At 31.7% G+C, this 15,229-nt stretch overlaps 1 protein-coding gene across 1 annotated transcript in view; it reads left to right on the top strand.

Annotated features, from left to right (window-relative positions):
- LOC106678557 (uncharacterized) overlaps window positions 1-15,229 on the top strand; it is a 54,557-nt gene that overhangs the window by 21,944 nt on the left and 17,384 nt on the right. The window contains exons 3-4 of the mRNA XM_067053005.1: window positions 4,740-4,837; window positions 11,171-11,251. Of these exons, the coding sequence (XP_066909106.1) occupies window positions 4,740-4,837; window positions 11,171-11,251 (179 nt within the window). The remainder of the gene's footprint in view (window positions 1-4,739; window positions 4,838-11,170; window positions 11,252-15,229) is intronic.

Below are 15,229 nucleotides of genomic sequence, written 5' to 3'. Positions count from 1 at the left end.
TCAATATTTGTATATATATCCTCAAATATAGCAATTGCAAAGCATTGCAGGGTGAGGTAGTGACCAATAAATTTCTTGAATATACATCAGGGGTATTCACGATGTGCTAAATGTAAAATGATTTACCATGTTAAATGTAATAAGTATAGGATTGTGAGCAGCCCTATTTAAAGTCATGCTAAATATGGAACATCTCCTAGCGGATTTTCTGAGCAACTTGTTTTATAACCTTACCTTCCAAAGCTTCTTGTTATTGTTTACTTTTAAGTTTTGATTAAAGTAATTTATTACAACATGCCTCAATTGAGTGGAAAGTTGAAGTTGCGTGAAAGTTTGGCTACTGAGTGTCTTGATGATCTTTTAACTTGTTAGAAAGAAAATCGAGATGTTAATGTTAATAACTGATTAACAACTGTTATTATATTATTATTATTATTATTGCCATCCATTGCTCTATTAGTTTTAAAAACATCCAAAACAATACTAATACAATCAAAACACAAACTACGAGCAAGTAACCTAACACGACAATAAACAAAATGGTGAGGAGCTCAGCTGGTCTGTTGTGTGACGTAATTTTCCATTTAACAGACCTAGTAACATACTCTTAACCATGTTATATGTTATATGGTTTTAATATGGTAAAAGAAGCATATATTTCTTCATTTAACAAAGTTTTTCCATGAACACGCTTTAACATGTTAAAGTAAAGATTATGAATACCCCTATTAAAGTACCTAAAAAAAATCTTTAGTATTTGTATTGATTTGATACAACATAATTTAAGTTAGTTCGTTAGTTCAGGAGGTTGTGGATTCGATCCCCACCTGGTTGAGTCAATGTTAATTTAGCGACTTACCTAAGGTATCTTGATATCCCCACTATGGGGCTGTATCGACCCTAAGCCTTGAGCAATAATAATATAAAAAATAGTTTGAATTGTTTCTGAAGTCTAAGTGAAAATTATTCAGTTTTGAAAGGCATTAAATGATGAAGACTACTCAGCTTTGAATTCGAGATTTATTCTTCCCGTATAATGTAATTGCTTCTTTGACTCCTACGTCATTTGCTTATTTCTTTCTTTCTTTTTTTCCTTCCTTCTCCTCTACCCCGACGAGGAATGCTGTTCCACAAGGACAGCTAGGAGTGGCCATTGCCTGCCGCGGTACTAGAGGGTTTATAAGAAATATTGTGGCACTTTATTTAAACAGAACAATAAGATATTACTTCTAGTCATTTTTCTTGCAGCAACATCGGGGTATAATAAATTATTTCGAATCATCTCAGATGGGAATGAACCATTATCTCAAGTAAGCGTATTCCTTACGTATGTATATTCCTAATAAGGTATATATATACGATGATAATAGATACCAGCTTCATAGGAACCGATCATAAAGAACAATTTATTTTAAGACAGGAGAACATTTGTAAGAAATGAAAAAAGATATTTCTGAATTCTTCAGAGGGGCGAACGAGGAATTTTCTTACGAATGTCCTCCTGTTTTAAAATAAACTGTTCTTTATGGTCCCCTACTTACGTTTCTCGACCCTATACTTAAATCTATGATTTTCAATCGCTTTGAATCTCCTGAAGAAGTCCCCGTTTAATAAGCCATGAATCGGTGATCATAAATCTCAGAAGTTCGTGGTTCGGTCGGGTTTAAAACAAGGCGATTCTATGTCTCCTATCTTATGTAATCTAGGACTAGAATATCTTATTAAAATTGTAATGTATAGCGAATATGGTTTAACTTTAGGTGCTAAAATACCGGAGCTTGGGGATGCTGATGGTTGGAATTATTGGGTGAGGACGGGGAAACTAAAAAACTAAATACAACTACGTTGATATACTTCATTAAGGCACTAGGTCTCGGAATAAATACGGTTAAATAATAAATAAATAGTTAGCAGTAGAAACAGGAGCAATTTCGGTGATATAGATATAGGAGGAAATAGATTTGAATAGGTAGATAGGTTTAAGTATGTAAGTTCTACGACAACTAGAAAAAATGAAACTGACGAGGAAATAAAGGCGAGAAATTATTGTTAATTTTTCAATTTCGAAATTGGTGAGCTCGCATTTTCCCCAAAAAGGTTAGAATTTTAAAAACTATTTGTCCTTCCCACTGTCCTTTATAGATACGAAACGTGGGCTCTTACCAAAAGGAAAGAACAGCGCCTTAAGGTTTTCGAAAATAAAGAATTACATAAAATATTCGGACCGAAAAAGGATGAGTAGGTAATTTAGAATGGAGAGAAGGCTACACAAAGCTGAATGGAGGGAACTGTACCCGGTAAATATAATTTGTTGTCATCAATGGATTAACCTTCATTGCTCTGAGTCTAGTAGCTAACTTATTGGGACAGAATCATGTTCTAACTTAGTGCATATTTTGAAGTCTGCAATTGGGTTTTCTGAAATATGCAGTCATCATACCCATGGTAATGAATTTTTTTTCATGCTACATGAATATACAAACTATATATATTTTTTTAATCCGATTTCTGTTATAATACAGTTCTCATGGTATATGACAGATAAGTTAAAAATTGGCCTTTTCCTTAAAATTATCCTATTCCGGCTATTATATGACTTATACTATTTTTATCACCCTCTCAAGAAATTAAGATTAAATTAAAACCCTTATGATTAATTAAAACCCTTAAGATTAAATTTAAACCCTTAAGATTAATTAAAACCCTCTCAAGAAATATTTATGTATATATATATATATATACATAAATGATCGACCTTATTTTTCAATTTATGAAGGAGATGGTCGGGGGTGGGGTCAAAAAGGAACAAAATATATTTATAAATATAGTTTCACCCCACTTTGTGCAGTGCTAAAAAAGGTAGAAAAAGGGCTAAAAAGATTTTGACAAAATATGATAATAAGATAAAAAAAAAAAGTAAACTAAGATAAGAATTATATAAATATAAGTGAAAAATGAACAAAAATAAATAAAAATAAGATGTCAAATAATAAGTATACATATATAAAAAAAAATACGTAAACTGTTAGATTTAAAATGAACAGAAGATATTATAACACGTAAAAACAGAAAATTAGATATGAGAGGAATAAAAAAAAAAATATAACACACTTGATGACGGAAAATTAAGGAAATGAGTTCAGAATATATAAAGATCAAAAAATAAAAAAAAAATTGTATTTATTTATTGCAATTTACAACTGTATTTATATAAAACACATTAAGTAAATTTGATTTATTATAAAAATGGAGTGATGAAGAAGAAATAGAGAAAGTAATAAAATCACTTAAAAATAATAAGGCCTCTGGTGAAGATGGCGTCCTGCCAGAGACGTGGAAGATGACGAGTGATGACTTCAGAAAGAAATTCATGGAAATGCTTTTGGACATTTGGGAGAATGAAGAAATACCAGAAGAATTGAAAACCGCCTTAATATATCCTTTACATGAAAAAGGGTATCGAAACCAATGTTAATAACTACAGAGGAATTTTACTATTATCAATTATGTGTAAGATATTCTCTTGAGTCCTGCTGAATAGGCTGGAATTACAAATAGATCACAAAATAGGAGAGAAACAAGGGAGCTTTAGAAAAAAGAAGGTCCTGTCAGGAGCAAATTCTGAGCCTTAAACTGCTCATAAAATACTACACTACCAGAAGGAAAAATTTGTACGTTTCCTTTGTTGAATTTAAAAAGGCCTACGATTGAGTGGATAGGGAAACCCTACTGGAAATTCTGAAAGAATATGGAGTAGACCAGAAAACCATAAATCTGATAAAACTAACTCTGACAGATATAAAATCTAAAGTGAAATTTGAGGTTCTTATAAGCAAACCTTCAGATAAAACAGGGCTAAGGCAAGGCGGCGGCTTCTCTCCAATACTTTTCAACATAGTCCTGGATAAAATCATGGAGGAATTCTGGAAAAAAATAACTCAGGAGCCATAGTAGGGAACAAAAACAATCATGTGAAAGTGAGTTGTTTGGCATTGGCCGGCGATCTGGCACTGTTTGGCATTGGCCGACGATCTCGCACTGTTGGCAGAATCAGAGGAAGAGGCTATTAGTCAAATAAATACCCTACAAATAATAACAGAAAAACATCAAATGAAAAAACAGAGCTCATGACTACTGAAGTAAATTTCAAGAAAAAAATAGTAAACACTGAATATGGAAAAATAAAAGTGACCAGAAAATTTAAGTACTTGGGAGAATTAATTTGTCACAACGGTTCTGAGAACGAGAGCATCAGAGAGAAAATAGCAAATTAGAAAATTTAAGCTTTTAAACAGCTTAAGTTTACAATAAGAAGAACCTCTCCTCCAATGCTAAATTAAGACATTACAACGTTGTGATAAGGCCTGTGATTTTATACGGGGTAGAGACTACATGCTTACCCAACTTGGAAAAGCTACTAAGAATAGAAAGGAAGATCTTATGAAAAATCTATGGGCCCAGGAAAACATACCAAGTTTGCAGGCTAAGATCTAACGAAGAGGTCTACAGAAAAATCAAAGACCTGGAAACCGAGATGAGAATCAGAAGTATGTTTTTGTATCTTTTTTTAGCACTGACGAGGCTTTACAGAGTGGGGCAAAACATCGGCAATTAAACAGTTGTTAACTATATATTGTTCCTTTTTGTCTTCACTCCTTCTTAATATTAAGTATATATAAATAACTTATATTATAATTATATAAAGATTAACATTTATTTACTGGCCCTTTTGTTACCAGTCGTGACTGTTCACAACGTTGGGTTGGGTGCTATCCAAATAATGACGCGGCCGGTCCAATGCTGCGAAGTGATAACTCCTTCGTTGTCTGATTGCAAGGTAATCAATGCTAATATATTTTTATCAAACATAGATTTTACTGGCGATGTGGATTAATGCAATAATCAATAATCAATTCAATTTATTATGAATCCATTTATAAGGAAAGCCCTTGCATCAATCCACATATATTAGATATCTATATAGATTATACTGACTGGATCGGGGAGTGGAGAAACCTCTAATTTTTTGCGGATATTCAAAGTGCATTCCTTGATTTGTAGAATATGAAAGGTACACATGGAGAGAATCGTTGCTTATAAGGGATTTAGGGCATGGAGTTCGAGAACAGATCGCATCTTTAGGGCAATTCTCTTCATAGATTTCTAGCAACCACATGACCGTGCCAATGTATGTATCTTCTACGTCTGGGGTCTCCAGGAAGATGCGTAAGTATGTTTCTTCTGAGGTTAAGCGGTTTTAAGTTTAAGTATCGGATGAAACTGCAAGACGCACTCGCACAGGAAATAACTGTTGAGATAACAACGCATTTTGGCATTTTAACGGGGTTCTTAGTGTGAAGAATGAGGGCCAATTCTGCTGTATGCTCAGGAAGAGATGGAGTGTGAAGAAGACGATGAACGGAAGGAGCGCTCAGAACGCTATTGGCCATTTCGTGAGGCCTTCAAGTACTTTGGAATGTTCTTCGACGAGATATATGAGCACCACGAAAAAATTGGATTAGTAGGACTAGAATTGGATCAGGAAATTGCTACTACTCGGGGAGCCTCTAGGCGTACATCTTCCTCTAAGAACCAAGCAAAAAAAAAAATAATAATTTTTATTTATTTATTTTAATTAATTTTGTTAAAAAAGAATTTGTTGTGGAATAAAGTTGTTCTATTACTGTGAGTTTTATTTCTAAACGAGTGGCCAACAACTATCTGCATATATAAAGGAGGTGGTTGGGGGTGCGGTGAAAAAGGAACAAAAAATTGTTAATAACTCTTTATTTGCCAACGTTCCGGCTCACTTTGCAGAGCTTCAGCAGGGCTCAACAGACGCAAAGGAGGAAAAACTTTATTAAAAACACAAATTTGTGCGGCCCAACTTTATTAGGTTGCTAGCCACACAGGATACTTATTTTAGTCTAATCAGACAATATTTTTGATCTTACGATAAATAGGCCTCGATAAGTACACAATAATAATTATAAAAAGTAGTAATATATAATAATATAATGTGACTTTTTCTCTCTCTTTTTTTTTTGTTTCATCTGTTTGGCTCTTTTATATTGTTTTTCCTTTCTTTTTCTTTCTCTTCTTCTCTCTCTCATGATTTTTCCCCTCCTTTTCTATCCTTTCCCCTTTCTCTCTTTTTTGTATCCCTTTCAACCCAATGTGCTTTTAAAATAATAATGGATGAAAATAGTGATAGAGATACAAATATATAAGAAAAATACATAAGTAACAAATATATGTATAGAAGATCAACAAATTATGTGAAAATTAATATACAATAAATATGGAATAAATATTAAAATATTACAAAAAATATACAAAGAAAAAATAAAGTAACAAATAAAATATGCAATGTATGCAGATCATCTTTCCTCTGGATGATATTCCACTACTCAACAATTTCCATGCATGTGGTGGTGGATGATTTCCAGGGACTCGAGTATTATATTTTCTGTTATCTTAGCCACGTCCTGGATATCGACCCCGAGCTCCTCCATGTTGTGGTGGGTATCGTTCCAGCTCGGATCTATCTCTGCAGTGTATGATAATAAGATGACAATAAATTTAACTAAGGTAGAAACTAAATTATGCGAATTTTATAAAAATTTAAATTATTAAAAGTGAAAATTTTATAAAAAGAAATAAAAATAAGATATAAAATAATAAGTATATAAAAAAGAAGAAATAACATAACTATTAATTTTAAAATGATAAAAGAGAGGTAATAGCACTTAGAAATAGAAGAGTAGATATGAGAGAAGTTTACAAAAAAAAGTTTATATTGAAAGGAGATACCGTATGAAGGGATTGTTGGAGGATAGCCCAGGTGGCGGTCAATGAAGGTATCAAAATAGTAAAAGAAAACTATTTATTGTTAACTAACGTTTCGCCTCTCTATGCAGGGCTTCGTCAGGGCTACACAATCGAGTGCTGCGACTGACAGACTCCATGGTTTATTCCATTCTGACAGCCCTGACGAAGCCTGCAAAGTGGGGCGAAACGTTAGCTAGCAATAAATAGTTTATATTCTACTATTTTGATACCTTTATTGACCGCCAACCAGGCGATCCTCCTACAAAAAAAATTACTTTGGTTCATTTTTATTATTGTTTCTTTTTGTTCATTTTTATATAATTTTTCATTTATATTTACATAATTTTTAACCTCACATAACCATATTGAATCTTATTATCTTACACTGCCGACATCTTTTTCGCCCTGATGAAGCCCTGCAAATTGGGGTGAAACGTCGTAAAATAAATATTCGTTAACTGTTTTTTGTTCCTTTTGACCGCACCCCCGTCCATCTCCTTCATAATCAGTTGCGGCCAATCATTTGTATATATAAGAATATCTCATTGATTTCATATATGGTCAATTATAAGTTTATACCAGCCCAAAGACGTTTTAAAATTGACAATCGTACTGCGCTGTACTGCACTCACCAGTTTGAAGACAGTTTTGAATCGTGTTGTAACAAATTTAAGATCTCCATTTTATAAATAATTCTAAATATTCCTACAACGTACTTTATTAAAACGAACTCCGTAGTAAATGTTTTATTATAATTTTGTTTTGTTTTTCCTTTTTCTTTACAGTTACCTTGTATTAATTATTTTACATCAGTATATAAATGTCTTACAAGGACTCCTACAGTTTACTCTAGATACATTTTAAGCGAATGCAGAACTTTTCTGACATGCGATCCGGTTTTATGTTCGCCGTTATATTCATATAAATTGTGAAAATTCCAACGTTTGTAAGAAGAATCATTAAATATATAAATGGCAGAAGCATAACTTTCCTGTTATGGTAGGGTATGAATATGAATCATTCACATAAAGGAAACATGAAACATGAACATGGGCGACAAATACTAACGCCAGAGTTGAGAGGAGGAAGTTCTCTTTTCAAGATGTCAGCGGTCTCCTATTATCTCTCAATTGAGGTGCCGCTCAGGCTAAAGTTTTTTTTTAATAATTTATTTATTGTTATTTACAACTGATTACACGTATATACAACAAGTAAATTTGCTTGATACCCACTGATACAACTCCAATAACATTTCTAGAGGAGAAGATCTCGAGGCCATCTTCTTTTCAGACGCCTAGGAGGAATATTAGGTAATGAAGGAGAAGCTAGGTTAGAAACAAGTGGATTTAGGTGGTTGAGAAGTTTATTATGGAAGGAACGGTATCTGGTTCTGGCCAAATCGGCAACATATGGAACATTGAGGTCCTGATGGATGACTTGATTTGTGACAAAGTAAGGAGAATTAAGGATTTTACAAAGGATTTTGGACTGTAAGGATTGGATTCTGGAGGAATTTGATGGTTTAGTGGAGCCCCAAAGCTCAACTCCTTATGTCCAGATAGGCCTTATAATATTCATGTAGATCAGTCTTTTGTAATGGATTGGCAATTTAGACCGTTTGTCTAGTAAATGTTGCAATAGTCGGAATCTACGAGCAGTTTCTTGCCTTTTTAGTCTTGAATGAGGATTCCATGTCAATCGTTTGTCGAGATGTAGTCCTAAGTCTGGCTAAATATATATGTATAGTTTTTCCATAATGATTAATATCTATTCAACATAGATTTTTTTTATAGAAAAATGTATTTTTACAATGAAGCACTTTATTAATTTAGTAATGAAATTATGCTAGCCAATTTATATGATTCAGTGAGAGCAGGACTCTGTTTAATAATGGAGTCTAATAGTAATAGTTGATAAATAAAAGTGTACAAACTACAAAATACAAACACTTATACTTATTCTATAAGTGCCAAATATTAACTACAGCATTAAGCCAAGGTTTTAATAAGGCTTCCGGACATGGCGTTTTTATCCAGTGGAGCGATTAAGCTGGGTCCTGTTTCATAATAAAGTACAAACTAATACTATTAGTCTTGTAGATTTATCTTAATTCAATTATACATACTTGTACAATAGTAACTTGTACTTTAGTATTTTTTAATTCCAGTAATATCACTAATAGTCATCCCTATCATGAAAAAAATAAGTATTAGTATTATTGCCACATTAGTTTCTACACTTGTACTATGAACTAATACTATTAGCTTCCATTATGAAACAGGGGCCTGGTAGTACAGGGAAAATAATGGAAGAGTAGTTATTGGACGCGCGACAATTATTTTCTACCGTCATTGCCCTCCTTAGGCTGTTTTGTTATTGCGACTTTAGGAGCAGCGTCTCCTCTCGCAACTTGTTGATTTTATTTTTTTGTTTTTTTAATTGAGTGGTTTTTCGGGAATAAAAGGAGAGGCCAAGACAGGCTGATCCAGCTAGTTGAGCAGTAGCCGGTACGATGGGATCAATCTTTTGATTTTTCGCAGTACTTATGGTCTAACTGCCCACCTTCCTCGACTTCTATCCTCCTTCTATCCATAGCGTAGGCTCAAGAGATGGTTAGATGCACATTCTTGATATTTGCCTCAAACTCTTGGTTCAAAAGCGCTGCCACTACCGCGTTTCACAAGCACAAGCACCCAACGTTTTGTAAACGTACCCACCTTTTCTAATCGCAAACGCCAGACACCATAGTATAAACCTCGGCTAAGAGTAGGGAAATTCATGATCTTTAGTTTAGCATATTAGCATAGAAAAAATTGTGTTAATTCGAAAATATTTCCATCTTTTAGCATATAAAAAAGATATAACATTTAATATGGTTATGAGTCTGTTAATTGGTCAGTTAAATGGAGTATGATGTCAGTAGTATGTTGTTTTAATAGGTTAGTTCTTATAGTTCTTGTTTTGGAGGTTTGGAGGTTAACTAAAATACTAGATAAAAAAATAATAAACAAATTAGGAGATAAATCAAGTAACAAGCCTTAAACTTTAAAATTCTATTTTCCGACACTTTTTCAAGAAAGATTTTTGCTAAATTAAAATGAAATTTAATTTTTTTGTCAAATGCAACCTATAAGTTTTCCTGTTTTTCTTCAATATGAAAAAGTTGTTATAAAAATGTACAGTATTGTTGATAATTTTATTTCAATATTTCACTTTTGCGTTATTTTTTGTTGGGGGGGGAGGTCAAGAAAAATGTATCATGAAGAATAATATGACTTACTTTTTGCTAATCTATCTAGTTCCCTTCATCTTCTCCTATTTAACTATTTGTGTTTAACAGCTTAAAATATTTCATTCAGGGTAGTATCCTTGGTCCTATCCTTTATACAGTTTTTACAGCTGACATCCCAACCCATCCTAACACTATCCTCACCATGTATGCCGACGACACTTGTCTATTGTCAGTGTCACATTTACCCTTCGTCGTAAACCCATGACTTCTTGTCCTACAGTATCCTTTAATAATACCCCTCTTATTGCTGTCGAACAGATCCGTTACTTAGGACTACATCTGGACAAACGACTAACATGGAATCCTCATACAAGACTAAAAAGACAAGAAAATGCTCGTCGATGCCGACTATTACAACATTTACTAGACAAACGGTTCCAAATTGCCAATCCATTACAAAAGACTTATTATAACGCCTATCTGGACATACGGAGTTGAGCTTTGGGGCTCCACTAAACCATCAAATTCCTCCCGAATCTAAGCCTTACAGTCCAAAATCCTTCGTAAAATTCTTAATGCTCCTTACTTTGTCACGAACGAAATCATCTATCAGGACCTCAATGTTCCATTATGTTGCTAATTTGGCCAGAACCAGATACCATTCCTTCCATGATAAACTTCTCAACCATCCAAATCCACTTTTTTCTAACCTGGCTTCTCCTTCATTACCTAATAACCCTCCTAGGCGTTTGAAAAGAAGATGGTCTCGAGATCTTCTCCTCTAGAAATGCTATTGGAGTTCTATCAGTGGGTAGATTCTCCACATGTTTCTATCATGTCACTATGTCACCTACAGTAAATTTACTTCTTGTATATATTTTTATACAGTTGTAAATAACAATAAATAAATTATAAAAAAAAAATTTCATTAATTTAGATCAAGAATAAATATTAATTATTATTATTTAATTATATCAAATTTATTGAGTTTATATCAATTATATCTTTAATTTTTATCAGTAAGATATAGATTTATTTAAATTAATATTATTATTAAAAACTAAAATATATATATATTCCTAATCAATGTAATGCTTGTTATTTCAGTCCATAAAGCTCATGGGAGGTTTTATGGGAACAATAAGGCCAGGACAATACATTAACGCTTCATGGACTTATCCAACTCTGGTTAGTATCAGGTTTATAAGGTTATTTTAAAAATTGTATGCACATAAATTAATAGTTATTTTTGTTTTCTCGACAGTTTTTCAATTGCTCTAATACTTAGGTATTATTAAAAAAATAAATAAAAACAACACCTTATTATGATTAAAATTTAAGGTTTTAAATTTTTTGTTTAAAAATTTGGAAAGTTGGGATTCGACTGATACGACGTTTCACATTTTTGCGGAAGATTTTTTTTTTGGGGGGGACATGATTGGTTTAAAAACTGATAGAATCTAAGAAATTTTAATAATTAAAAGTAGAATTTAAAAATTTGTAAGATATTTATTAAAATGAAAATTAAATTATGAAGGAATTTATTTTCATGAATTATCCTGTATTCGGATAGGTTTAAGAAAATACTAATATCTGAGATGTTGATGTGAAACATGTTCTGAATTATGGATGTACATAAATAGGACATATGGTTAACTGTAAATGTTGTGATTGTCAGAGGTGGGTAAAAATTAGCTATAGTTAAAACTAATAGCTAAACTTTCCGTGGATACGATATTTATTTATCAATGGTTCATTGATGACTAAGGGCCGTATCCATGGAGACTTTAGCTATTGCTAACATTTGCCCATCATTGGTGGTTGTTTAGTTGTCAGGTATTAATATTAAAATTCCTTAGTTTTAATATTCTGTTGCGAAAATTCACCTATTAGGTAGCAATATTTCTTCTTCATAATATAGTCCAATTATAAGCGATATTATTTATTGTATATGTGTGTCAGCTATATAATACTCAACTTTGTGTTTCTACGGTTGTTTAATTAAACGGTAGTTCTTTTTAGTATTGTTTAATATTGTTAAGTGTTGTGTGATGCGCGACTGATTTTTAATTTATTATTTTGTTCTTTATTAATGGAATAAATTACAAACCAATATATAAAGTTCAAAAGATAAACAATTCATTTTGATGACTCAAAGCTTTACCCCTATAATAACTAAAATAAATAATAATTCTATAATTTCATACTGAATAATTAAAAATTGTTACAAAGCGACTAATGAGAAGGTTATGTGTGATAAAGCGAAAACGCTGCTTGTCATTTACACGCATACAATACAAATGTAAGCTGTTTTCCTTTTAAATCCGTAAGCGATTATAATAATATACTTTAATTATATATATTATTGATTAAGATACTTTAATTATATATATAATTGACTGTATAATTTCAAATCATGAAGAAGCGGTCAAAAGAGAACAAAAATAGTTAACAACTATTAATTTGCCTACGTTTCGCCCCACTTTGTAGAGCTTCATGAGTGCTAAAAAGATACAAAAACAACTAAAAATATTTTGACCATAGTAAGATAATGAGATACAAAAAAGGAAGTTAAGGTAGGGTTAAAATTATGTAAAAATAAGTAAAAAGAAAATTTATATACAAATTAAAAAAAAGAAGAAATAAAACAGTATTTTTATAAAATAAACAATGATAAGAATATAAAAAAAAATGCACAAACTATAAGGTTATTTTTTATATTCTCATCATTATTTATTTTATATTATTACTGTTTTATTTCTTTGCATATAATTTTCTTTTCACTTACTTTGACATAATTTTAACACTACCTTAATTTACCTGTTTGTATCTTATTATCCTACTATGTCAAAATATTTTTAGTTGCTTTTTAGCCCTGACGAAGCTCTACAAAGTGGAGCGATAAATCGGCAAATAGATAGTTGTTAACTATTTTTATCTCTTTTTACCGCACCCCAGACAATCTTCTTCATAATACTTTTATAATATCATCCTATAATATTATATCGAATAAGGTTTACGATATTTTGAAGAGAAAATTGAACAAAGAGGAAGGTGCTGGTAAGATCAGTGATTAGGAGAAGGCTTTGAATATATTTAAATAGCGATGAGGCATGATGGCGGCGCGAGATGCCATTGGTCGAACCAGGAGCCAATCACACGCAACCTACCGGCACCCCCATTACAGCTAATTCTCACTCTCTCACTCCCTCTCTCTCTTTCAAATTATACTGGAACATAATCAGCCTACTTTTACATTATACTGCTTCTGGTTTTTTGTCCTATTTTTTTTCAATTTTTTGTGAACGCTTTCCTCCTCACTACCGGTTCAATTTTTTCTCTCAGAGTATTTTTAAAATTTTTTTTTCCTTATGCTGCTCACCCCCCACGGTAGCCAATGGCATGCAATTATGATCCTGGCCCAATTACCGGACCCAATTTGTATAATTGTTCAGATTCGGTTAGAGTTAATTGCCACCTGGCTCTACCCTGTTATAATTATTTATTCAAATTATAATCGATGCAAATTCCTCGATAATTTTATGTATAGAACGTATTTAATTTTATTTTTGTACTGCTAGTGACAAGGATATATAAATATTTATTTTTTTTTTTACTTTATTTACATAGAAGGCTTATTTTATTTCCTCCATAAAACGCCAAGCTGCTTTTTTAAAAACCGTGTTACACGAACCACACATTTCGGTTTTATAACATTTTTAATATCAAACGAAAGGTTTATTCCTACGTTTTGGTTTCTGTTGTATTGTAGCGTAAATGCGGGTTACATTGGTCTGAAGTTTTGAATTTGTCAATAACGTTCTAACCCAATTTTGCATTTTCTTTTTATAAGCTATGTTAATATTTTTAATTTCACTTGTCCATATAAAGAATATATTATGTGAAGGGCCTGGCTAAAAAATGAAATGTCGTACAGAACTGAAAGTACATATTTGTATTTTATAGATTTAACAATTTTCTATGATTTTCTCAAATGCGGTTTTGGCGATTGTAATTAAACTCGGTAAATCCAATCGAGTGATCTTTGATATCAGCTTGATCCAATTCCCAATGGAATAGGGCTAAGATATTGAATTTTCAAAAAATCATCCTCCAGAGTAATTTTGTTTTTTTGAAATAAATAATCAGTTAACAATATTTTCAATAATAAACAATTGATAAATTCAAAATATGAAACAATTTTAATAACAATGAAAGGAGAAAAAAATGGAAAACAGAGCCAGAAGTTTGAATCGGAAATAGCCAAAAACAAAGTTGATATAAGTTATTTTCACCTCGATAAATCCTAAAATACGAATTTTTATAACTGCAGAAAAAAAAAAAAATGAGAAGATGATTGGGGATGAGGTCAGAGAATAACACAAATAAGTTAAAAACTTATTTATTTGTGGCAACGTTTCGGCCAGAATTTTTAGCCTTCATCAGTCCTAATGACAAAAAAAAAGGTAATAACCAATGAATAAAAGGATATATAGAATGATTAAAGTGAATAATCGTACAATAGATAAAAATAAAGTAATGAAAGAAGTTCACCCATTATAACCATTATTTGTTTTATTCCTACATATATTTAACAATTATATATGTAAATAAAATAGTTATATAATGCAAAGGCGAAATATGAATATTTTAATTTAATAATAAGAATTTAAAAATTAATGTTATGAAGAAAAAAATATATGAACTAATGAAATATGTTCCTAAAATACTAGAATGCAAAAACAAAATATAAAGTTAAGTAAGACAAAGAAGTAATTAGAAAATATGGCAATAATAATATATGATGAACAAAACTAATAATGTAGGTAAGGAAAAGTAAGGAAATAATGGAGAAGGAGAAGGGGGCAAGAGAAAGATAAGAAAAAGAGAATAAAACATAAAACACACCTGGTTGGAAGATGTCTTAAATCAAAGTGAGTTCGGCGATGCGGGCGGTGTAGGATTCTGAGATAAAAAGTACGTTAGAACAGATAACAATATATAAATAAGTTTTGCAACTTATAAATAAGTTTTTTTAACTTATTTGTATTATTCTCTGACCGCACCCTTAACCATCTTCTCCTCATATATTTTATCTACGGTCAACTATCTTCTCATCACTAAAAATATTTTTGTTCATGATTTTCGACTTCCCTGCTAATACAT

Source organism: Halyomorpha halys, unplaced genomic scaffold (assembly GCF_000696795.3).
Source record: "Halyomorpha halys isolate HHAL.00 unplaced genomic scaffold, Hhal_1.1 Scaffold147.1, whole genome shotgun sequence".
Lineage (NCBI taxonomy): Eukaryota > Metazoa > Arthropoda > Insecta > Hemiptera > Pentatomidae > Halyomorpha > Halyomorpha halys.
Note: the sequence above shows the minus strand (reverse complement) of the source record. Positions and strands in the feature narration are given on the sequence as shown.